The sequence below is a fragment of the Balaenoptera acutorostrata genome, chromosome 5 (assembly GCF_949987535.1).
Source record: "Balaenoptera acutorostrata chromosome 5, mBalAcu1.1, whole genome shotgun sequence".
Lineage (NCBI taxonomy): Eukaryota > Metazoa > Chordata > Mammalia > Artiodactyla > Balaenopteridae > Balaenoptera > Balaenoptera acutorostrata.
This window is the reverse complement of record NC_080068.1, coordinates 76,397,968-76,424,160: the sequence shown is the minus strand read 5'-3', so window position 1 is coordinate 76,424,160 and position 26,193 is coordinate 76,397,968. Positions and strand designations below refer to the sequence as shown.

Sequence of the window (26,193 nt, the reverse complement as noted above, 5' to 3'; positions counted from 1 at the left end):
AGAACTTTTTCAAACCTTTCACATCCTCTCTCCTTTACTGTGCCCTGGAGGTGAAGGGGGTCATTCTGGTGCTCAGATGAGCTGGGTAGAAAAGTAACAAAGCATTGCACCAAGGGACACATGGCATTATCTTCTTGGATGTTCTTGGCTTATTTGGATACATTTTTTTTGGAATTATGCTAGGAGTTATAGCCCCCAAGGGAATAAGGCTTTTAACTAAATTTTGAAAACTGAATTACTTGTTTGAACAAACACTGGAGGGATAAGACAGACAGCAGGGCTTAAAAGTACAACCTTAATCATATTATAACATTTCTACTTATTTTGTAACATATTAAAAATACATTCTTGACTTCAGGAAAAGCTCACAAATCTTCCACATTTTAAATGCCTTTAATGTAATGCTACCGTTAATGTGTCAATGGCATTTTGCATCATTAATTCAAATATGGCCAGAAACATCTTGTGTATGACCACAAGGAAGTTCTGATCTTTTGTTGAAAAGTGAGGGAAAATAGCTATAGAAATTTTGAGAAGCACATTTCCTAAAAATTTCACACACAGACGGAGTATTATCTGGTTTCCAAACTGTGCTCCGTGGAGCCCCAGAGTCCTGAAAAGCCACTCGTGGACCATGATGAGGGCAAGGTAGGGTCTGAAGGGAGGGCCAGTTAGGGGCTTCTCCCCACCTCTCCACTTGTTAACCAGAGCAGCTCTGCTTTTGTATATTACATATACACTGAAAATATATAAATATATTCAGGCAATATTTAGTTTGGAAAATGGGTTCTGCTCTTAGAAAAAAAGAGAGATTTGAAAACCACTCTCACGGTTTAAAAGTCATTATCTTACAAGTCCAATATTATGGTCTATATAAAAAATAGATCCCAACCATATGAAAAACAGATTACAATAAATGAGTCTCATTTAAAGTAGCCAAGGAAGAAGCCAAAATGGGTGTGCCTAGGACTATGACAGCTAAATTTAAGTTAGAGTGACACACCGGCAGAACCTGTGCTGACACACTGAAACCCGCCTCACGACGATGTGTGATAACAGTCCCCCACAACTCCCCCTGAATACCAATCCCAGCTGATTTTAACAAAGAATGGAAGCTCAGACCAAGGGAGACCTGCTATCACCCCACAGTCCCCAAATGATCAGGGGGGAAAATCATTTTTCAGAAAAGCAGCTTTTAGTTGCAGGGACCCCTCTGTGTCATTGTGCCTATTCTTTTTCTTCTGAAAAGACCTCTGCTCTCCTTTAACTGGTAAACTAATCTTTTGAGGCTCATTTCAAAAGTTACCACCTCTCTGAAAGCTTGCTATGGTCCAAGTTTGTGGGTCACTCCTCTGGATTTCCTGGTGGAACTGGTTCAGACCATGACACTCAGAGGGCCACACTGAGTGTTCCTTATTTGGTTGTGCATCCCTGATACCTAGCATCTATTAACCGCTTAATGAAAGTTACTTAAGTTAATTACTGAAAGAAACGATGGTTTCAGGGGATATAGAAAATCAGTCCTTATATGGAACAAGCTGGCTGACCACAGGAACCAATCTCTTCACCTTTCTGATTTTTCAATAAAAGAGAGCATGGCTTATCATGAAGTAAAGAGGAATTAGCTATACATTCTCTTTTTCATTTATTTTAGGTAAGAGACAGTCATAAGGGAGGCTTCTGTATCTGTAAACTAAAAATATATAAATACATGTAATAGAGTTCCCCAGGCAACTTAAATTTCAATGTGACTCGCGATCGCCATCTGCTGGAAGAAAGGTTGAACATCTGTTTTAGTTAAAAGAGCGAAGTCAAAATTTAATGACAGATATTAAACACACACACACACACACACAACTGTTAAACCTATAAAATCGAATCTATAAACTCTAGGACATTCACAGTAAAAATGTTAGGCACATTAAACATTGAACTCCAGAATCTGCTACAGTGCACTTCAAGTAGAAACAAAATTTAATGGTTAGAATCCACTTAAAATATTTTTATTGTCAGTTATTATATATTAATTCTACCACTGCCACAGGGGAAAAGGCTACATTATATTCAGGCTGTGTAGGAAAGGAGACAGGAGAAAAAGAATCATTTCCAAACAGTTTTTTTTTTTTTTTTAACTTCTCAAAAGAGTAAGAAAAGCCAAAGATTAAGAATCAATACCATTAGTACTTTAAGACAATATGGGACTTTGGTTGGAGATATTGAAAGAGATTATGGTCATGGTCTCATAAATAAAAAAATACTTTATTTCACTAATATTTCAAAGACATAATCATATATAAGGATATTAGAAAAGAAAGGGAGAGAGAAATTCAATAAGTTGATTAATAACAAGTCTCCTGCTGTGTGTGCACATCTAAAATTGGTGGCGGTGGTGGGATTTATTGAGTTGGAGGGTTCCATACATGCTATCAGAAGTCTTCTGAGAAATAAGGAGGATACAAAATAGGTTCAAATATAAGGGAGGGATGAGACACAAACTAGCTTCTAAAGTGATCTCAATCCACTGAGAAGACAGGGCAACAGTATCTAGAGTCACAAGTGGCAACTGCATACCAGAGAAAACCACCTCCAGCTGTAACATGCCACTGCCGGTATTACACAGAGTGGGGGGCATGCGGGGAGAGGAAGGAGGGAAGGGTCCAGGGAGACATCCATGGTGCTGGCTACCATCCAAGACAGGAAGTACATTGAGAGAGACGAAGAAGAAAAAACATGTCAGTCGTCACTCATCTGAAGGCAAGATCAACTTGAAGCAAGCTTGAGTCTATGCCTTATAAACATGAGTATAGTTGAAGGAATTATGTAATTAGCAAGTTATTTAATGGAAAGTTAAAGGTTTGAATGAAGATACTCGAGTGGCTAAGAGTATGAACTCTGGAGCCAGAGTGGGAATTCTGGTTCACCCTCTACGAGCCGAGTAATCTCTGTCAAATTACTTAACCTCTCTGGTACCCTGATTTCTTCATCTGTACAGTTGGGATAATTAACACTACCTACCTCAAAGGGATGCTATGAATATTAAATAATTTAATACAGGGGTCCCCAACCCCCCGGCCATGGACCGCTATGGGTCCGTGGCCTGTTAGGAACCTGGCCCACAGCAAGAGGTGAGCGGCAGGAGAGCCAGCGAAGCTTCATCTGTATTTACAGCCGCTCCCCATCAATCGCATTACTGCCTGAGCTCCGCCTCCTGTCAGCATTATGGTGAGTCGTATAATTATTTCATTATATATTACAATGTAATAATAATAGAAATAAAGTGTACAGTAAATGTAATGTGCTTGAATCATGCCGAAACCATCCCCCCTCCCTGGTCTGTGGAAAAATTGTCTTCCATGAAACTGGTCCCTGGTGCCAAAAAGGTTGGGGACCGCTGGGTTAATAGATGAGATTCACGTGCTAAAAACAGCACGTGGCACACAGTAAGTACAACGTAAAAATGTTTGCTATTTTTAATTTAGGAAGCAAGATTTCTTGCTATTTATGCAGCATCAATCATAGTGTATCCATCGTTTTTTTTTTGGCTGAATAGCCTTGGTTTCTTTGTCGGTAAAATGAGGATGTTTATAATTGTGGCAGAAATGATGGATGTATCTAAGTGAACAATGACAGGCCAGGTATAAGCACTGGGTTGTTCACTTATACATTCTATAGGATTGGCTATGGAGTCACACAAGCTGTATATTTATTATATTACTTTGCATTACACATTATACGCCTTCATTAACTATATACACGCATGTGTGTGCAGCTTGTGTGCATGTCTGTGTGTGGGCAGGAGGCATGCACACCTTTGGCAAGGGTATTGCTAGATGAGACTAAATTTGATCCAAAATTGTGAAAAGAGCCCAGATCTATATAAAGCAATTCCAGAGACTTTTCAGCAAAAACTTTAAGAGCTGTCAGTACGTAGACCGGAGGAGACCCAACAATTTAGCGGTGTGTCAAGATATTTTGATTTTAATTTTATTGGCCCCTTGAATTAAGACAAGTTTTCTGGAAACCAAACTTTCCTTACGGGCAAAACAGTCTTCCACGTACCTTTTCAATTAACTCGTAGCTCTCTTCCAGTTTCAGCAGCCTGTTCTGCACGGACGTGGATGCCCGCTGATAGACTGCTCGCCACTCCTGAAAGTCGCTCTCTGAAATCTCAGCCACGGCAAAACACAAAGTTCTTAACCCTGAAAAAAGGAAGCATACACCCCCCCCACCCCACCACAACATCAAATAAGATTCTGCTCAGAAGTCTGACACTTCCATTTTTTTTTTTTCCCCCCCCAGAAGACAGTGATATTTATCTGGTGCTCAGGATATTTACAGTTAGGTAGAATGATGCTGCAGCCACTCTGAAAGCAGTTTGGTAATTTCTAGAAATGTTAAACATAAATATATGACCCAGCAATTTCACTCCCAGCCATCTACCTAAGAGAAATGAAATCATATATCCACACAAAGACTTGTAGGTAAATGTTCATTAGCAGCACCATTCACACCAGACCCCAAAAGGAAACAGTCCAAATGTCCATCAACTGGTGAACAGATAAACAAAAACTGGTGTATCCATACAACAGAATACTCTTGAACAATGAAAAAGAATGGAGTAGTGATGCATACTGCAGCATAGATGACCTCCAAAACCATTATGTTAAGTGGAAGAAGCCAGACACAGAAGATCACATATTGTAGAATTTCATTAAAAGAAAAGTCCAGAAAAGGTAAATTTATAGCGACAAATAGTAGGTTAATTTTCCTGGGGGGTTGGAGTGTGGGTAAGGGGTGCCTGCAAACAGCATGAAGTTTCATTTTGGGATAAAAGAAGTGGTTTAAATTTGGATTGACACTTCCATTTTTATTTAACGAAGTCTCATTTCGAAAACACTGATTCAGTTCAAACAACATGTTGAAATCTGATTCAAGTTCGATGGAACCTTAGTGTCCAATTCCCCAGCTCTTTCAATCCACCCTCCATGCCTCGAGTAACTTTTCTAAAATCTGAACGAATCTTATCAGGTTATTCCTTTGCTTGAAGTCTTTTAATCGTTCCCCAGGATGAAGTCCAAACCTCAGAGTCTGGCTCAGTCACCACATATCAATTGCGTTCCACCTCATTCTCTGCCATTCACTTCCCATGGTAGGGTCTTTGCACAAACTGGTCATTCTTTTCTCCATTCCACCCTCTCCCAATCTCCCTCCGCTGCCTGCCTTGCATCTACTTTAAGACTCAGTTCTTAAAACCGTCTCTTTGAAGCATCTTCCTCTCACCCAGACCCCAAAGGCAGAAATCCCCAACACTCCTGTGGTACGAATGACAATGTTTCATATTGCTTTTCTTGTGATCTCCTACACTAGCTTGAAGCTCCTGAAGGGCAAGGTCCCGGAGTTCTTCATACCTGTAACTCCAGTGCTGAACACAGTGGCTTCACAGACGCTTATGAAGTAAGGAAGAGAGGGACCCCAATGGGGTCTACTGGGAGAGCCACCTTCCTCTAACTGGGATATATGGTTGTATTTATTACTGCTCTTTTACCACTGTGAATCTGTAGCATAAAGAGTCTAAAAAACTGAGGGAAGTGACAAAAAAAAAGAATACCCAACAGAAACACCCTGGGAAAACAATCACAGCTGATGTTTGAAGTGACCTACTTCTAGTGCTCAATGCCTGTCAATTTTATAATTCACTTGGAGGCTACCCTCAGCCAGAAAAAAGTTGATGAGCTGGAACAAGGAAGAGGCAGAAGCATTTGCCAGCCATGATAAATGCAGTTAACTAGGTTCCCAAGAAGACAATGTCCTCGCTCAAGGTCATTTAGCTCTCAGAACAATTAGGTGCTAGCGATCTCAAGTCAAATAAAATATGGCCGGGACCATGTCAGAAAAAGAAGCAAAGAAGAGGGGCTTCCCTGGTGGCGCAGTGGTTAAGAATCCGCCTGCCATCAAAAAGAGTCATGTACCACAATGTTCATTGCAGCTCTATTTACAATAGCCAGGACATGGAAGCAACCTAAGTGTCCATCAACAGATGAATGGATAAAGAAGATGTGGTACATATATACAATGGAATATTACTCAGTCATAAAAAGAAACGAAATGGAGGTATTTGTAGTGAGGTGGATGGAGTTAGAGTCTGTCACACAGAGTGAAGTAAGTCAGAAAGAGAAAAACAAATACCGTATGCTAACACATACATATGGAATCTAAAAAAAAAAAAAGGTTCTGAAGAACCTCGGGGCAGGACAGGAGTAAAGACACAGATGTAGAGAATGGACTTGAGGACATGGGGAGGGGGAAGGGTAAGCTGGGACGAAGTGAGAGAGTGGCATGGACATATATACCAAATGTAAAATAGATAGCTAGTGGGAAGCAGCTGCATAGCACAGGGAGATTGGCTCGGTGCTTTGTGACCACCTAGAGGGGTGGGATAGGGAGGGTGGGAGGGAGACGCAAGAGGGAGGCGATATGGGGATATATGTATATGTATAGCTGATTCACTTTGTTATAAAACAGAAACTAACACACCATTGTAAAGCAATTATACTCCAATAAAGATGTTAGAAAAAAAAAAAATCCGCCTGCCAATGCAGGGGACACGGGTTCGAGCCCTGGTCTGGGAGGATCCCACATGCTGCGGAGCAACTAGGCCCGTGCGTCAAAACTACTGAGCCTGTGCTCTAGAGCCTGTGTGCCACAACTACTGAAGCCCGCGTGCCTAGAGCCCGTGCTCTGCAACAAGAGAAGCCACCGCAATGAGAAGCCTGCACACCGCAGTGAAGAGTGGCCCCCGCTCACCGCAACTAGAAAGGGCCGTGCATAGCAGCGAAGACCCAACACAGCCAAAAAAAAAAAAAAAAAAAAAAAAAAGCAGCAAAGAAGATAGGACATAAAGTGGCCAGAGGACTCCATCTTCCAAGAAAGGAGTAGGGTTGTTCCCTGCCAGATCACTTAGAGTAGAACTGAAATCTTTGGGCCATATTAGGACATGTTTTTCTCTTCTGGAAACCTGGCTGGGAACTTGCCCTGGGGTAGCCATGGTGCACAAATGCTTCTCACCTAGGGCCAGAGAGAAAGGGGTGGAGGTGGAGGCCAAGCCAATTGGAATGTGTCTAGGAGCTGGAATATCTTTAACGTCACAACCAGAGAGGAGAAAGATGCTCCCCTAACCCTCCTCAAAAAAGGAACCTGTGCTGTGTGCTGGGTAGGTTGTACCTGCCAAGCCCCTCTGAAGTTGCACCTCATGGAATCTGAACTCTACAGACGTGTGGGTCTTCATGCTTTTCCATTTTTGGAGGAGAAATGGGAGAAGCTTCTTCATGTTCCTGCTTTTCAAAGCCTAGTGCTTTTAAAAACATTCCTATCTTTCTGCAGCTCGGATTAAGAGGAAAAGGATTGGATCAGAGGTCAGGCTTGGTGCCACTGGCAACAGTTCCAGCAGAAGCAGACAAGAGTGAAAACTTGGATGGGAGATTCAGATACGGTGCTGGCCCCTTTTGTTAAGTTTAGAGATAAGATTCTATAAATTCCTGTAGGAACTGACCCTAATGCGTAACAACTCTCACTTCCTTTCAACTCATCTAGATCATCTCCCTAGACTACATTTCAGTAGAACAGAGACAGAACTAAGCATGTTTGCCACGGATTCTCAGGTCTCACACAGAGCCTGGCAGGTGGTAGGGGCTTAATAAAAAGTTCTGAGTTGACACTAAGTTGAATAACTATTTTAATAGTTACAGAGCTTTATTTATTTCTTCTCCTCTTTCTTAGATTAGAATACCCAGTTCTTCGACTCTTGGTTCTTTCCTTCTGCATTGCTTGAGCTATAAAGCATTTAAACTGTGAACAGAGAGAGGTCTGGCCATCGGCTGGGGGGGTATCACATGCCCAGTGACCCACACTCTCCAGCTGCCCAGGGCTGCCATGCGGGGAGTGTCTCCTTGCTTCCTTCTCTGCCCAGGTCCAAGGCTGTGGGTGGCGCAGGCCACACCAGGGAGCAGCCTGGCATCTCCTGAGTGGCGACCCAGCAGCCCGCCTCCATCTTGTCCTCAGAACCTGCCCCTCTTTCTTGGCAGCGAGGCAGGGCCCAACTTCCTCTACAGTAACTTAGTTTCTGCGTACTTTCCACTGATCTCAGAGGTGCCCGTGAGGTGCAGAGTAGGAAGGGACAGAGCTGCTGAGGAAGCAGGGCTGAGAAGTCCCTCACACCCTCCAGCATGGCCTTTGAGCCAGGCCTTAGGGACCATGCCTGTCACTTGTGGGTGCCCTTTGTTACCATTTGTGTGTTGAAGAAAGTCTGGGGGCTTCCCTGGTGGCGCAGTGGTTGAGAGTCTGCCTGCTAATGCAGGGGACACGGGTTCGAGCCCTGGTCTGGGAAGATCCCACATGCCGTGGAGCAACTAAGCCCGTGAGCCACAACTACTGAGCCTGCGCGTCTGGAGCCTGCGCTCCGCAACAAGAGAGGCCGCGACAGTGAGAGGCCCGCGCACCGCGATGAAGAGTGGCCCCCACTTGCCACAACTAGAGAAAGCCCTCGCACAGAAATGAAGACCCAACACAGCCGTAAATAAATAAATAAATAAATTAAAAATAAAAAAAAAAAAGAAGAAAGTCTGAAATGCTGGAAAAAAAAAAAAACCCAACTGTAAGCAGTATCTATCCTAAAAAGCAAACAGATTTAGAGGCCCTACATCCCCTAAAACGTGGGGACAAAGTCTCTCAAAATTTTAATAAATACAGGAGAGCGAAATAAAAATAATGGGTGGGAACAGCATAGAGTATAATCTAAATTATCAACATTTATTTTTATCTTACTTTAGGAATCTCTAAGTAAAATAATAAGAATGATCCTGTAAGATATTAGTAGCATATGATTTCATTTTATTTTAATCATGCTTTATTGCCATACTACACTCACCTTCTGTAGCAAACTGCTCTAAATGTTTTAGGGTAATTTCTTTGTATTTTGAAGTCTCTGCCAGTCGGTCATAAATTACAGTGTCCTGGAAAACAAACAGAAGGTATAACACACTTAAACTAAGAATTCTGAGTTTAATAAAGTTGATGTTGGCAACATTATTAGCAGCAAATGAGTATTAAAAAAATCACTTTTAGCATTAGTGTTGAAGCACAAAATTTTTCCCTAATAACACTGTTTCCCTTATGACACTAAGAAATAAGGTTCTAGTCCCATATTTTCATCTTTCTCCTTTCTGAATAAAGCCATAGTTACTGCAATGTTCAAAACCTCATATTCTATCAATACTTCGCCTACCTGTGATGTGCTGCAATATCTCCCCCAACCCCTGAAGATTTTGCAGAACAATGCAGTATTCATAGGTGCTATAAGGAAGAACGGTCCAGGACTCAAAGAGTTTGGGAAACGCTGGGCGAAACAAAGCTAAAGAGCTTGCCCTCCTGCAATACTTCTCAGAGCCTTTAAAACACTAATGCGCATGGTGGTTCCAAGGGGGCGGTATGGTACATGCCCCAAACTTACAACTGAACCTTTTAGGGGTTAGGGCATCTTCATGGGATTGGTGCTCACAAAAGAACAAACTCTGAGAAACACAGGTCTAAATTCATGGAGTGGGCTGGTGGGTAGATCAGGGAGGATCTTGGACAAACCTAGCATTGCCTTACAGATGAATATTTCTGATTGTGTCGCCTTAGCTTTACAACTCAATTTATTTAGTCTGTAAAATTAAATTACCGGATTATCTTTAAAGTCCCTTTCAGCTTTAACTTCAAGCATCAGTACGCTTCTCTAATTTTTGCCCCTTTGTAAATTGCCTATTGTTCCTTTAGTCGTTCTTCAGCTTGGGTTTAATGTTTTAGGAATTTTAGTATTTGGCCTTCATGGTTTTATTAGACCAGGAAAAAATAAATCATTTACCTGCAATTACTTTCTCAGTGGCATTACTCATTTTGGGGTCTCCAGTCTCAGGGCTGAGATTTGGAAGCAGACTAATAGAGTATGATTTAGAACCCTTGAGAGAAACAGAACTTAGTGACCTCAGAACAGATGGAATATTCCAGGCTCCAATTATGAATTTCTCTTCATTTTTCAGTGGTGGAATGGGAAGAGGGGCAAAGCAAAAGGAAATGATAATTTCCCCTCATGGCTCCTTTCTGAGAACGAAAGGTATAACTTACAAACTATTTTTTTGAGAGGCTAATGAAATTTTCCATGAAATTAAAATAGGCCATTTTAAAATTAAGAAAATCTTAAAAAAAATTAAAGTCATGAAAACAAAAGTGATAAGTAATAAAGCTAGGGAGATTAAATTCTGCAATGTTGTTAAGCATTCTAGTGGAAGAAACTGATGATCAGACTGGGAGAATTTTCTGCCCTCTTTATAGTATCAAGGAAAGCAGGGGACAGAATGTGGCCTTCTGCATGAATTGCATAGTATGTTTTAAATGACAATCACAACTGGCCATGCTTATGTGTGAAAAATAAATACATACAGATACCTTTTCACCCAAAGTAACTTTCATTTATTCAGAGGGCCACATCAAGTATTTGATACACTGTTAGGAACCAAAAAAGGTTTCTTCACAAGAACTAAAGCATGTGCATCTCCTAGGATCAGACCTTGAACCTACTGAGTCTACCTTTACATAAAATCCTAAATGGATTTACGTATCTGGTGTCTTAGCCCTTGGCAAGGTAAAAGTGGAAAATCATGGTGGGGTGATGCTGCTGGAGTGGCATGCACTGTCAGATTACAGTCACGTATGTGAAGAGCCTAGGCTTCATGACTAAGAATTTATCTTCGGTAAATTTTCATACAAAGCATTGTTTTCCTGTTTATCTTTTAGTCTGAAGTTCCAATGCTGCTCTGCCCCTCACCTACAGTGCCTTGCACATGGCAAGTATTCAAAAAATATGTGTGAAATGAATAAAGCACTGATGTAATTCTCAGTTATCCCCAAATTTCACTTATATGGAATACCACATTATACAGTAAAGCCAAATAAAGAAGAGCTACACAATGAAATTCAAGAATCAATAATAATAAAGTATCAAGTAGGAAAAAAAAAAGGTCTTATATAATTACTTAGCTAAGCACTGTAATTTATACTGATGTCATGCAGATAATCTTGCTATAAATTAGCCAGTTACTAATCATCACGGAATCTGCCCTTGTTGTCCAGCTAAACACCAAGTTGAGGTTGATCTGCTGCATGAAGCTGGGGTTGGAATATTTGCTGAAGACACTATACACATCTATATTTAAATATAGACAAACATGTACTGTGTTTATGTGTGCCATTCAGAATTATCTGCACTTTGCCTCTGCCGTGGTGGTGAACGGCTAGAAATAACTAATTTCAGATGTGGTCTTTTTTGCATATGGCACAGAATTTCATTTAGAATTTCATTAAATTTCATTTAATTTGAAAATTATCAGTCACTTTAAGGTCCCTAAAGCATTAAGTGTATTACTCAAGTTTCTAATTTCTCTCTTGAATATAAATATTGGAGTAGGATTATTTTCTTGAATAAATTAAAGTTTTATTTGTGTAAATGTAACTTTCCCTAAGTTGGCTACTACTGCAGACATAACTTGTGTATTGTGTACCTTTCCTTCTTTTTCACTTAAAAATTAACAAAGCAAGACAACCCAATTACTGAAAATCTGGAAAAAAGCAAGAAAAATAAGTCATCCATACACACACACACACACACACACACACACACACACACACACACACCCATTTCTTTGTGTGATATTTTAAATGAACTCTTCAATACTATCTTCCAATTCACTAACTCCACCCTCACCCCTCCAACTCTATCTAGAGCTTATTTCATTTGTTGATGTTTTTTCTTAAATTTATTTATGATTTCTAATTTATCTTATATGTAACCTATTCTCCCCTCCCCCCAAAATTTCTTTTTGATTAAAAATAACTGTAGTTTCTTTATCATGTTGAGCTCTAAATATCCTCTGACAGAACAGTTTACACAAATGATTTCATCTGGGGTGAGTTCATGCTCCAGTTGTTTACATGTTCGTTCTCTCTTCGACATGAGATTTCCTCATGTGTCTCCAAGTTTTGCTCTTGCTCTTTCCTTCTTCACGTGCATTTCAATCTAGTGGTTTTCTGTACTATCCAGTAGGGGCTTGCACGAGCTTTCCTCAGCTCTTCTCCTGGTTAGGAAGTTTACCACTATCTTAGGTTTTAAAGAGGGGAGGCTGGCTCCTATCTGCATTTTATAGAAAGCACTATTTGTGCCCATTGTCCCACAGAAACCAAACTCCAGACATTGCTCCCTGATTCCAAACCCAGGGCCTGGAACTCCTACCCGTCTCAGCTAAAGACTTCAGTTCAGTGTACCACCTTGACTTTCTATTCCTATTTTGGTCTACCTCAGTTTTCTCTTTATACTATATCCATCACTGCCATGATTTTGGAATAAAGGAGATACATCAAACTATGAACAGACAATACCATGTTGACTAGAAAATATTCTTGAAGACTTCTTAATTGCCTTTCATTACTAAGGTATTCTGTTGCACTTGTCACTGTTGATTATTCACTCTGCCGAGGAATCAACGGATTCCTCAGGCTTTCCTCCAAATTTCAATGTCCTTCCTGGATCCTCTACTTTTCACATTTAGCCCTCCTCTCTTTTCATGCATTATTTTCTCCATATGAGATCTCATCAATCCCCTGCTTTTAGTTTCCAGCTACACTTTTAACTCCTATATCAGCACCCCATATATCTTCCCCTGTGAAATGCAGGTGCCTTTGCCCTTATGGCCCAGATGTAGCTCCCAACCCTTTATCTTAGTAAGTGGTATCACTTAGTCTATTTAGTTAGCTAAACAGAAATCTGATAATAATCCTAGATCATCTTTTCCCTCATCACCCACATGTAATCAATTACTAAGTCCTAAATCTCTGTCCTCTTAATCCTCTCTGCAATTGCCTGTTGTAAGGTTTTGATCCTTATCAACTTTTTCTTGGACTGTAGTCAACAGCTTCAACTGCTAACTCTCTATACACCTCTTTTCTGCTTTAAATCACCTTCTAAATGGCATCAGAATGATCCAGAAAGAAAGAACAAGTTCTCGAGCATGAAAAACCCATGACTTAACCCATGCTCACCTTTCTAACCTCACATTCTGCTATTCCCTGCCAAACTGCATGTAGTTCTCAAATGCACCTTGCTGTTTTACATGTTTATGCCTTTTTAGTATTCAACCACATATCATAGCTAATTTGGGAGTGGCAATAAGCAAGTTAATGTATGCAAACTATCTCCATGATTATTCAAAAAAGAAGTCCAATGTTTTTATTTTTTATTCACTGCTTTAATGCCTCAAACAAAGTTTCTAGCTGGATTACTCAAAACTAAGAAAAGAGGATGTGGACTGTAGTTAAACTGGACACATACAAACCGTTTAAAGTGGGAGGTCTTAAGGGCTCTCTTTATTACTTTATCACTTAATGTTACCACTGGGAGGTGGAAGATCTTTACAATATATTTTAATATTGTATCCTAATCTTCTCTTTATATATATTTCCCTGAGTAGTCTTAAGCTCCTGACAAGTTTTGAGTCTTATCTTCCTAACCCCCAAATCCAGTTGGAAGTCTAGTAGATAAAATGCACACAGCAAACAAATGTTAGATGTTTGAATCAACAACCAAAGGAATTCTAAAACTACATTCACGAGACATCATGAAGTAATTCTACCAAAATTCTTTAAAACCAAGGCATTCAAAAATTACATTTCAATGCTTTAAAACCAAGGCACTGAAAAACATTCTCAACAGGAATTCAAATCATAAACTTGGGTTTCTTGGTAAGTTCAGTTTCCAAGTTCCATGTAATAAAGCAAGATTGGTGATTATAGTTGAAATTGGAAAGTTCCAAGTTGGTAAGTTACCTGACTACTCCAACTATACTAGGTACCTGGAAAGGATAATTCAGAAAGGAAATATTAACTAATTTTAAGAATTAGAAAAAAAAAGGCCCTGGGCAGTAGATTTCTTATATTTCCATGAGTGTAAACATATTTTAACTAGAAAAATTCAGTTAGAATGACTATTTTGTCAATAAAACCTGCCAATATACCACAGCCAACCAATAGTTAGAAATTCTGTTATAATTAAAACAATGCAAATACAATACAAATAGCAATCACGACATGAAGAAATTATAGCAGTAACTGTGATCCATTTTTCCCCCCATTTCTACGGCCTTTAAAAAATTAGATTCAAACTGGTATAGGTCACTACATTTCTAATTCAATTTTAAAATATTTTCTGTATTTAACTGGCTTCTAACATATTTCTAAACAACAAACCTCAAATATTATGTACCAAACATTGAATTATATAAATAACCTAGGCCAAACTTTTTCAAAGCACCAAATTTACCCAGAAGGAATTCCATATTTCACCAGAAGAGGCTGAACACTATTACTATAAAACGCTACCCAAAGTGGACGTCAGCAGCTTCAGGCTAAACATCTGTGTTACATTTCCGTAGCAGAATGCTTAACGTATCCATTATAAACCATCGTAAATCAAAACTGTAAAAGACAAAAATAAAAACTTACGGCTCCTTTGCAGTAAAGTCGTAACTTCCCGGATGGAGTGCGAACAATCACTGACATTCTTTTTCTAGCGCTGAAAGAAAGAGGTTTTCCACAATGTGTCATCGTAGTGAGAAGATACACCTATTTGTTTGTCATGTCTCACATATTTTAATACTCACAGTGAAAAAATAAATTTGACCAAATTATGAGGCCGATCCCTCCACATACACAAACCATCCCCTGGGTGTATAGTTGAGTCCTTTGAAAGTTACATTACGTTTTTTAAGACACCAGGGTACCATCTGCTTCCCTAGAGGAATAATTTACAAAATAGCTCCCTAGAAACCTGCAAGAGTTAGTATCCACCAGGATAAAGGAGAGTTCTAGTTCAATGTTTTCAGATTTAAAAAATATTTAAGCCAGTATCTTTTTCAATGAATTATTAAAAAGAGAAATGATAATCAATTTTTTTTGATATTCAAACATGGCTGATTTATTGTACTTCAAAGAAATTATTTTTTTTTTGTCTATATGAACTTTTATAACTTTTGTTTTCACACACACACACTGTATTTCATTTTTACAAGAGATAAATAAACTGACACCAAGCATTGTAAATGGATGACCACAACAAAAGCAACAATGATTGCAATTACCAAACACGAAACACACTCATACTATGTCATAATATTGACATTCAGTCCAGTAATCCTCCACTGTAACAGCTCCTTTACTTTGCAGTGATAATTGATTTGTATATTTTTCGCCTCTGAGTCCTTGTGGAATTTTTTTTGTTTTTATTCAAACAGAAAGTCAATTTTAAGTACACATCCAATCACACATAAAGGCAAACACTAGAACTTTAAAAATCCACTTAAGCCTTCACGACTATCATTTTTCAATGATTACTAGCAAACCACTGGCATCATGTAAAAAACCTAATTTATATTGCAAACTCTAGTTAATGAGCACAAACAATTTAACATTATGTTGGCAGTACAGACAGATAAAAATTGTTAGTCAAACATACATCTTTTAATGCATTAGCAAAGAGACTGCAAGTAACAATGAACAGAGTAAACAGGTATGGCATTGCACAGGATAAGCCTCACTTGGAACCAAGTGTGTATAAGCATTCTCTCCAGAAACCAGGGGTAAAAAAAACTTCTCAAGTGTCTGCGTCTATTTGTGTTACCTTATAACGTTCTGTGGCTAAAAAACTGAGATGAGTCCAATATAGCAGTTAGATCTGGTGTCATAGCATACAGCTGGAGTTTCCTTCAGAAGTGTCTAGGAATATTTAGTTCTCTCTTTCTCCATCTCTAATCCCCACTGTATTAATATCTCTGATCTTCATTCCTGTGCTTTAGGACTACATTTAATTGGGCCCCTTTTGTAATCACATCCAGGTATTCTATCTCAGCCCTTCATGATTCATGATTCTCTTAATGCAGCTTTGATGGCATGGTCCCAAACTCATCAACTTTCTTGCTCTTTTCTTCTGCTGGCAAAACTCCCAAATCTTGGGTGAATAGGAACCCTTTCTGTGGTCCATCAGGGTAAGTGGACACTGCTGGAGAAAAGTCACCCAGCCAGAGATTCGTAAACACATGGTCCCTATGTCACTGGGTGCTCCATGCTGCCTTGTCATCTACGTTTCTCTAATAAGCTTGCTCTCTGTTTCCCCACAGGACTATAAGCACCTCTCCATCCCTCAAGTCTCCAATGTGCCCTTGTCATTCCAGACCCTCAGAATTTTTGCAGTCACCTTGACGGAAGCCTCCAACAAGAAATCCCTATTCTTTCTGCCATTAAAACCTGCACATTTATCCACTGTGGACCACCCTCTGTCTCGTTTCTTGATACCATGGAAGGAACACTTCCTTTCGTATCAGAGACCTTCCTTTCATATGTGCTGTGAATCTTCTCTCACCCTGCGTTCCTGGTCATCTCACTCCTAAAGTTGTGCTGCTCTCCCCTGAACTTGCGTCTTCTCCTCCTGGAATGGATCCTTCTCATCAGTACTGAAACAGTTCTAGTCTCTCTCCTGAGAAACTCACCCCAAACCACCCTCCCCGCTGAGCCACATGCATCCCTTTTCAACGCTCTACTCCCCTTCACAGCTCAACTTCTCAAAACAATTGCCATCCACAGTTCCCACTCACCTCCCCTGCACTCCCCAGTCACTCCCATCTTGCTTCTCTCTTCACCAGTTGTTGAATCTCTAAATCCAATGACTACTTTCAGCTTTGTCTTACCTAACCTTGCAGCAGTCTCTGACATAGATGACCACTCCCTCCTGGAAATTATCCTCTTCCCCTGGCTTTATGCTCTTACACTCTCTTTCTCTAATCACAGAGCAGTCTCTTTTGCTAATTCCTCTTTGCTAATCAACCCTTAGAGTTACTCGTAATCTTCAGCCTTTTTTGTTTCCCTTACTATATTATTTTATATCCAGGAGATCCAACTCACGTTCATGGTTTTAAATACCATTTACAGGCCAATGACTACCAAATTTACATTTCAGCCAGAGGCTTCTATGTGTTGGGCCTCTATAACCAGTTGCCTACCTGACATATCTATGTATATATATCTCACTGGCATCTAAAACTTAACGATTCAAACATCTCATCCTCAGCATCAATCCTGTATCCACCATTTGTGTAAACAGTACCTCCATCTACCCATTCACTCATGCCAGGAACCCTAGCCCCTCCCCCTCTTTTCTCCTGCCGCATCCAATTCATACCAATGGCCCCCTGACATCCTTGCAAAGGGTATCTGCATTCTATCAACTTCACTTTATTTTCTCTACCATCATCCTAGTCTAAACCACTCATGTCTTTCAGAGATTATTTTATTACCCACACACTCACTTCTCTCACTTTTGTCCTTAAGCCTCCCCCATCACAGCATCCTGAAAGAGCTGCTAACTTTGCTTTATTTTTCTTCACACACTTACCACTTACATAGTGTTTCTAAGTGTGTGTTCATAAACAAACATATCCAAATGCTAATTGATACACTATTTATAATATATTACAGACGTAATAGAAGTAGGCTTAGGAAAAACAGTCCCTTTGATGTGGGAAAAAGAAAAGATGGGGGATACACTTTGAGAATATTCTATGACAGTTAATCATCCAACTTCTTCTTGTGCATTTTCCTTTGAGCCTTTCAGTGCATACAAGTGAAAAAAACCACAGTGTTTAAATAATAAATTAGATCCCATTACTTTTGATATTAACCACTGGCATGTGGTCACTCCTAACCAAGACAGCAACAAATGTTGGCACAGAAAAGAAAATGCCTCTTTTAGTTAGTGTACAGACTTGCCTTATGTAGGAAAAAGTTCAAGAAAAGAAGTGGACACTTATTTCCTTGAACAGCAGCATTACGTCCTGGTTATGGCCTTGAAGATATTTTTAAGTGTCCTCTGAATGATGACACAATCTTTAAAGACCCTCTTGTCTGTAGCTGAGGCCATTTTGCCCCAAGAATGTAGGTTAGTTGGGAAACTACATAGTCATGTGGGAATAAAGAGCCAAAAACTCATAGAGATATCACTGATCATAATGGAAGGCCTCTCTTATTTGACCTTAAGAAATAAAGTACGTAAAATAATCTTTTTGCTTTCTGCCCTTGCCTACTACATGGGAACTGGTTTTATACCTAACAGAGAGATGGGTATGGTTTCTGAAATCCCCAAGACAATTAGATGTTATAATGAACACATAATTAGAATGGTGGGTTCCTGACACTGATTCATTTTCATGCTACATAAATCTTGGCACCTCTAAGTATAACGATGTTTCCAGATCACTGTCTTGGTCCTATACCCTACAGTTGTGATGCAGACAGTTATGTTCAAAAATATTTTTATATTGCCTCTAGGAGTCATGCCTTACAAGACTCTGAAGAGTGCTGTTTATGATTTACTTACAGATATGACAATTAAAAATTGCACTGAAGACTTTAATTTAATATTTGGTATAAATAAATTTAGTTAAATAAAAATGGAAGGAAATTTATGTCATACATACAAACCACAGAGCAGATGTTTTACCTGGTGAACTCCAAGACATTGAGCAATTCGTATCTTTCTTCCTGCCCCAGCTATGAAGAAAAGGAAAACTTGATTACATAGAGTTGGCATCTTTGGCTTCTTGGAAATAAACCCTAGTCATGAAATTTTAATGTAAAAAAATGTCAACACAAACAAATTGTCCCTTCTGAAATACATCATCTTTAATTGAACTTACTAACTTTTCAAGTTAAGATGGAAGATTGAACATACACATTTAATTTTCATCCTTCCCAAAGCCCCATCAAAAGTACAAAAAAAAAAAAAAAACACTTAAGAAAGAAACTTGCAATGGCAGGAAAATAAGAGAAGAGAAAATAGCACGAAAAATGTGGAAACCAGAAAACAGATCAGTGAGAAACACATCCTTAGCAGATACAAGAAGTTTCAAAGCCTGCAGTAGCCATGGGAAAAGCTGAGAACCAACACGATTTGTACCACATAATCCCTAAGAGGCTCAAGGAAGTGGAATAGCAGGTAGCTCTAGAACTGGGAGGGAAGAGAGGGGCCTAAAATGGGAGGACTGGGAAAGAGCTACTAGAAAAGCAGCTCTGGGCACTGGCTCTTCCTGCATACTGGCAGAAGACCGAGGTTTTGCTCCATAGAGGGTAAAACAGAGGCCCTTTCATCTAGAAGTCGACTGGCACACTTGAAGATACAGCACTGTTATCACATCTGTACTAGAGGCTAGGCCCCAATGCCCCCAACCCACTCGGCCCCCTACCTTCTGGCAGCCAGACCTTTCCAGGTGGAAATCAGAAAATGAATCTCTGGGGAATTCACAAGCCCAAGAGAAGCCCTAAAGGTACAGACAACCACGACTTCCCAAAGGAATCCCACCAGACCACCCCACAGTGAAGCCCAATGTTGACAAATACCCTCATGCTCAGAACTGCCAAACCAGCTTTCAAGTTCTTCACTCTTAACCATGAGAAAACCAAAGATTAACAGATAGTCAAGGACAGCTATTAACATGGATCATAGATACCCAAAACAAACAGATAAGAGCAATTTGGAGGAAAGAGAATTCAAAGAGAAAACATCCATGTCGGCCTGTGGAGTGTCAGGCTCTGGGTTTCTTGATGGACATGAGGGGCTGGTGGACAGGTCCTGGACGCCTCTTCCCTCCATTCCAACACCAGAATGAACTGGTCTGTCATATGCTTTCTATGGGCATTTTCTGTTGTCTCATTGGAACTGGATTACTGTGGCTTCCTGGTGGCATCAAACTTTTTGCTGTGTTTTATACCTTTGGAAATATTGCTGTACTCTCCAGTATATGCTTTTTAATGGCATTCGTGAAGCAAATGAAGAAAATGTTTGAAACAAAAAGATGGCTTGTACAATTGTTAAGTTTTTGTGATTATTATTTATGTCCTGTGTACTGCTCTTTGGTGGCATAGGAGGAGACTGGCCTTACTATTCTGCATTTTGAAGCTCTTGTCAAAGATCTGGCATAGTCTATTATACATCCCATATGCAAGTATTGCAGTAATTAAATGCTGTTCTTTTCTCCTAAGTGGAGAATGGGAAACTCTGGAAAAGAACATTGAAAGTTGATATTTAATTTTTGGTGAAGTATCATTTTCCCATTGCAATAATCAAAACAACCATAATGACAGCTTAAGACCATTTTATATTCCAGTAAAAACCATATGCTTATTTAAATTGTTAAATGCTTGTAATTGTTTAAAAAAGAAAACGTCAAAAAACTATCATTATTCCTCCCAGAGAAGAAACGTAAGTACAACACCTGTGAAACAAGAACAGGGTACTATTAAAATAAAGAAATATTGAAAAAACAATAAAAGCTTCTAGAAACTAAAAACATGATAGCAGAAATGAAAAGAAAATCAACAGAAGCCTGAGAAGATAAAATGGAGGAAAACTTCCAAAAAGTAGAACAAAAAGTCAAAGACATGAAGAGCAGGACAGAAAAGTTAAAAGATGCGTTCAAGAATTCTAAAAAGAGAGAGCAGAGGAAAAAGAGGGAAGGAAAATGAATAGACTCATTCAAGAAAATTTTCCAGAATGGAAGGATATTGATTTCCAAATGGAAAAGTGTCCACTCAGTGCTCAGTACAATGGGTTAAAATATTCCCACTAAGGACACTGTCATGAAATTTCAGAACTCTTGGGACAAAGAACATCCCACAACCTTCCAGAGAGAGAGGGGTGGGCAAGTCACAAAGACTGGAGTCACAGTGGCTTCTGACTTCTCAATTAGGTGTACTGGAAGCCAGGAGACAAAGGAACAGTCAAAATTCTTCAGGAAACTGATTTCCACCCTGGAGTTCTACATTCAGCCAGACTACCAATTAAGTAGAAAGATAGGATAAAAAATGTTGAGACTTGAAAGGACTAAAGAAAACAAAACAAAAAAACAAATAACTTTCCATGCACCTTTTCTCAAGGAGCCAATAAAGAATGTGTTCCACGATAACAAGAGTAAGCCAAGAACAAAGAAAATATGGGATTCAGGAAACAGAAAATCTAACACAGAGGAGAGGTAAAGAAAGTCCCCAGGGAGACAGGAAAGCGATTCCTCCTGACAACCACGAGTAAGACTGAACTGTCCACCAGGGCAGCTTGGAGCCCTGAGTCAGGAGCTAGGTTTACTGAAGGCTGTCACTACTGTGACTTCTGCTTCTCTAATAACACCTTTTCAATAGGATGAAATTGACAGAAAATGTGTTCTATCAACACCAGCGAGTTTACTAAGAAAGAAGTTTTGACTTACAGGAAATAGAAAGTCCAAAACAGGAGACAATCAAAAGGAATTCCAAGTGCCAGAGAAGCAGGCAAAACTAGCCCAGACCAAGGAGAATGGAGGACTTCTGGAGGGATGTCTCAGGGAAACAACTACCCACTGGCAGATTATCTGGTGTAATTGTACCAATAAAAGTGCACTAAGAAGGTATGGAACAATTAGTAGTAGGTAGAAAATCAAGCAATTGGAAAAAAGACAAGAGATTCATCTTTAGAAAATAAAGAAAAAAATTTATTTTCAGGAGATAATTTTGTATCTGGAAAGACAATATTAAAAAAAAGAAAATAGGGACTTCTCTGGTGGTGCAGTGGTTAAGAATCCACCTGCCAATGCAGGGGACACGGGTTCCAGCCCTGGTTCAGGAAGATCCCACATGTCGCGGAGCAACTAAGCCCGTGCACCACAACTACTGAGCCTGCACTCTAGAGCCTGTGAGCCACAACTACTGAGCCCATGTGCCACAACTACTGAAGCCCACTGGCCACAACTACTGAAGCCCAGGCGCCTAGAGCCCGTGCTCCACAAGAGAAGCCACCACAATGAGAAGCCCGTGCATCACAACGAAGAGTAGTCCCCACCCACCACAACTAGAGAAAGCCTGTACGCAGCAACGAAGACCCAATGCAGCCAAAAATTAAAAAAAAAAAAAGAGTATGCATTCCTCTGTGTCTGACTTTTTTTTTTTCCAGTATAATGTTTCTGAGATTTATTAAAGCTGTTGATGAATCGATATTTTACTCTTTTCTATTGTTTAGCTATTCCATTGTATATTACAATTTGTTCATCCATTCGCCTAGTAATGGATATTTGATTTGTTTCTAGTTTTTGGCTACTCTGAATACAGCTGCTATGAACATTCCATGACACATCTCTCTGAGGACATATGCTTTCACTTCTCCTGGTTAAGTATGAGTGCAACTGCTGGGCTGGGAACATGTTTACCTGTGTCGGAAAACTCTAAAAGGATTTCCAAAGGGACTGTACTGTCTTACATGTCTACTAGCAAAAACAGGTGATCTACTTGCTCTGCATTTTCGTTCACATTCGGTGCTGCCAATGTTTTTAATTTTACCTTTTTTGGTGGGTATGCAGTAGTATCTCATTGAGACTTTAATTTGCATTTCCCTGATGACTGATGATGTATTTTCACGTGCTCACTGGCCATCTGTATATCTTCTTCCGTGAAATGTTTGTTCAAGTCTTTTGCCCATTTAAAAATCTGGGTCCAAATACTTGTTTAACCAAATATTGTAATATAATTATAATACTATTGGGAAGGGATGGTGAGTCAAGAGAAATAACTCCTCATTTAATATAATTGAATAGAAAGTCAGTAGATATGTCTAAAATTGAAGAATCAAAACATATATCATTCACCAAACATTAAAAAATATATATAAGATGTGTAAATGTCCAAAGAAATAGCTAAAAGAATAGAAAGTTTTTGCTTCTGGAGAGGAGAACTAGAGTTGGGAACCTCTATTCTATTTTGAGCTTTTATGGTATTATTTTATCTTTGAAGCTATGCATATGTATTACTTTGATAAAAAACAGACTTAAAAATAAATAACTTACTGAATCTATAATCACTGAGTCAGGTGTTCTTCCAGTGAAAACAAAATTCAGTTGCTTGGCTGCTCTGACCAAGGCTCCTTCATCTGTTTTAGGAAAACAGGACAAAGCAAATATACAGTGAAAAAAAATTACCCCATATACGAAAGGCATTACTGCAATCCAATTTTCTGCTTAATTTAAAAAAGAATTAAAATTCTTTTTATTCTGGCTCCTTTTACTGAAATCCACTTCTTTTAAAATTATATGACAATGCCAAAGCAATGAGTAGAATGATCTTAAGGATCTGAGACACGTATAGACCCCAGAGTCACATTTCTGAAGACTAAGTCTCACTGTTAGCCAAACATACCTAAGAAGGATAATTAAATATACCCCTTGGTCCAGCATATTCTCTAGAAAACTTTTCTCAAAATGAATGACGCATTAAAAAAAAGAGGAAATCCTACATTTGCCAACAACATGGGATAGACATGAAGGCATTATGCTAAGTGAAGCAAGCCAGACAGAGAGAGAAAAATACTGTATGATCTCACTTATATGTGAGATCTAAAGGGAAAAAAAAAGAAAGCAAACCCCAAACTCATAGAAAAAGAGATCAGATGTGGTTATCAGAGGTGGAGGGTGGGAGAAGGGGGAACTGGAGAAAGGTGATCGAAAGGTACAAATTTCCAGTTATAAGATAAATAAGTACTAGGGATACAGTGATATATGTCAATTATTTCTTAATAAAACTGGAAAAAATGAATGGCACGGAATTGTCTTCTTAAGTTTTATCCTTTTCCTCCTAAAATGTTTAATGTAGAAAAACTAATACTATTAATGTTGAGGGGTCAATTTAAATGGATATAAATGAACTGATGCTTTGTTGTATTATATATTATTTACTTACATCACCCTGCTACATCAGACCTTCTTGTTTCTGAGGGAAGGGTGTGGGATAAAACATTCACATAGTCTCTATCTTAATGATATGAGATGTATCTTATGGTTTTTAGGAATTTGGTACATTCTACAAGGTCACAGGTGCTGGTTTATAATACAGTTTAAAACACTTATTAAAAAAGTTCCCCAAAGTGTGTTCATTCTTTCCTGAAATCTTACAATCATCAAATTGACTATTTACCCAATTTTTCATTGAAAATAAGCCTAAGTATTAAATAATGATAACTGTGCTAATACATATTTTATGGAATCCCTTCAAATGTGTAAAACTTTTCTCATCCAAATAAATACACAACGAACTCCCTGATTATTATTTCCAAGAGAAGAAAGCAAAATTGGTATTCTAAAATGCGCACTATTTAAGCAAACAGATCTTCCTTTTCCTGTCTGCTTATGTGCAAAAACAGTTTATGACTAACAGTTTATTCTTAGTTATTTATAAAGAAGGGAGAATTTACTATGTGTATATATAAAGTACCATTTTTTTTACTTGTGTGAATTTTGTTATTCAAATTTCCATGTAATTTATGTCATATAACAAATGTTACACAAAGTTATATATTTTTAAATATATATATATTTAATTTTGAAAGCCAAGGTTTATCAAATTAGTAAATAAAATTTGTAATCTGAAAAACATAACTTGTTTATTTTACTTCTTCAAATTAAATTTTTCTGAACAATCTCAAATTTCAGAACAATTTTCCACCAAGAAATACATCACAATTGCTTCATTTGTACCTGGAGATGCTGCCTGGTAAATAATCTTATCACCTTCCCACTCTGGTACTGCTGTGTGACAAACTGCCATCATTGTAAGAAATTCACATATTATAGGTGCAGTTGGCTGTAAGAAATAAACACATAATTTAGCCATTTTCGTTTAAACATTTGACACTAATGATAGTAATACTACTTCATGCATATTTACTAAGAGTGCAGCTGTTAAATATTGAAGGTGTGGAAGTCAAGAAGCCAACAACTATTATGAAGAAAAAATATTTTTAACTAAAATCATTCATTCTTGCACCCTCTCATTCCTTTTCTAAACATTTATATAAGACCACCTTGTCTTGTTAAATAGAAACAGTACAGCGAAAAAGGCAGATATGGTTGAATCTTGTTATTAAGGACAGGAGAGAAATTCTAAAATGTTTATTTACCGGGTTCTAATTCCTGATCAGATCTAAATTTTAGGCATCTACTCTTACTGTGGGGTTCCACTGCTTTGGGTTGGGGTGACGATGGCAGGGGATTCCTCTGTAAGGTTTGTCCTCTCCTTTTGCAAAAATGGCAACCTTAACCTGATACACGTTTTACTAAATAAAAAAGGATTGATTGAGAAGTCCTTTGTACAATGGACTGTCATGGCCTGAGGAAGACAAGATCCTTTCTGCAAGAAAGCAGTCAGATTTTTAAAATTAAACATCTTCTTGTCTGGTTCCTGATGAAGAAAAATGTCATTCGAATTAATAAAGGAAAAATATTCCTCTATGGTCTTGGACCAAAAAAGTGAAATGACTGGAAAGGTAAATCAGAACATTATTTGGAAAAAAAAAACTGTGTTAAGCCTCGAAGAGCAGACAAAACAGACAAGGTCCCTGATATGTGAAGCTTTGACTAGTGGGGAAAACAGAACATAGATAAATAGTACACAAGTATTATTTATTTATAGTGTGAAAAGGGCTACAAAGGATAGAATGTGCAAATATCATATAATATGATATAGGCCAGTCTGTGGTTGTTCTCATGACAATGTGATCTTTAAGCTGCTGAAGTTTTAGCCTCATGAAGAACTGAGCACAGTTTTCCATCAAGCAGGAATCACACATGACTGAAAAGGTCCTAAAGGAAGAAAGAATGAAGTGTGTTTGAGAAAATACAAGAAAGCCAGTGTAGCCTGAGGAGAAAGAAAGGAAGGGTAGCTCCAAGCGAGGCTGATGACTTAGGCAAGGGCTGGACCATGTAACTTTGTAAGTTGAGAGGGAAACCCTCTGGCATGGTTTTAAACAGGAGAGTGATGGGACTTGATTTACATTTGCATCATTCCAGCTGCCATGTGCAACAAGAACTGGAGGGGGGTAAAAACGGAAACAAGGAGAATGGTTAGGAGGCTGCTGTAATTCACCTGGAGGATACCAGTAGTCTGGACTGGGGTAGAGAAAGTGAGAATGAAGTGAAGAAGACATTTAGGATATATTACAGAAAGTCATATTGACAAGGGCTTAGTGACTCATTACAGATCTGAAGATGGAGG

At 38.8% G+C, this 26,193-nt stretch overlaps 1 protein-coding gene across 3 annotated transcripts in view; it reads right to left on the bottom strand.

Moving 5' to 3' along the window:
* Window positions 1-26,193, bottom strand: part of ATP8A1 (ATPase phospholipid transporting 8A1) — a 233,779-nt gene that overhangs the window by 110,119 nt on the left and 97,467 nt on the right. For all 3 annotated transcript variants that reach the window (XM_007178756.3, XM_007178757.3, XM_007178755.3), the window contains 6 exons: window positions 24,678-24,783; window positions 22,995-23,077; window positions 18,632-18,681; window positions 14,587-14,656; window positions 8,924-9,008; window positions 4,060-4,199 (listed from right to left, as the gene is read on the bottom strand). In XM_007178756.3, coding sequence (XP_007178818.1) covers window positions 4,060-4,199; window positions 8,924-9,008; window positions 14,587-14,656; window positions 18,632-18,681; window positions 22,995-23,077; window positions 24,678-24,783 — 534 coding nt within the window. The remainder of the gene's footprint in view (window positions 1-4,059; window positions 4,200-8,923; window positions 9,009-14,586; window positions 14,657-18,631; window positions 18,682-22,994; window positions 23,078-24,677; window positions 24,784-26,193) is intronic.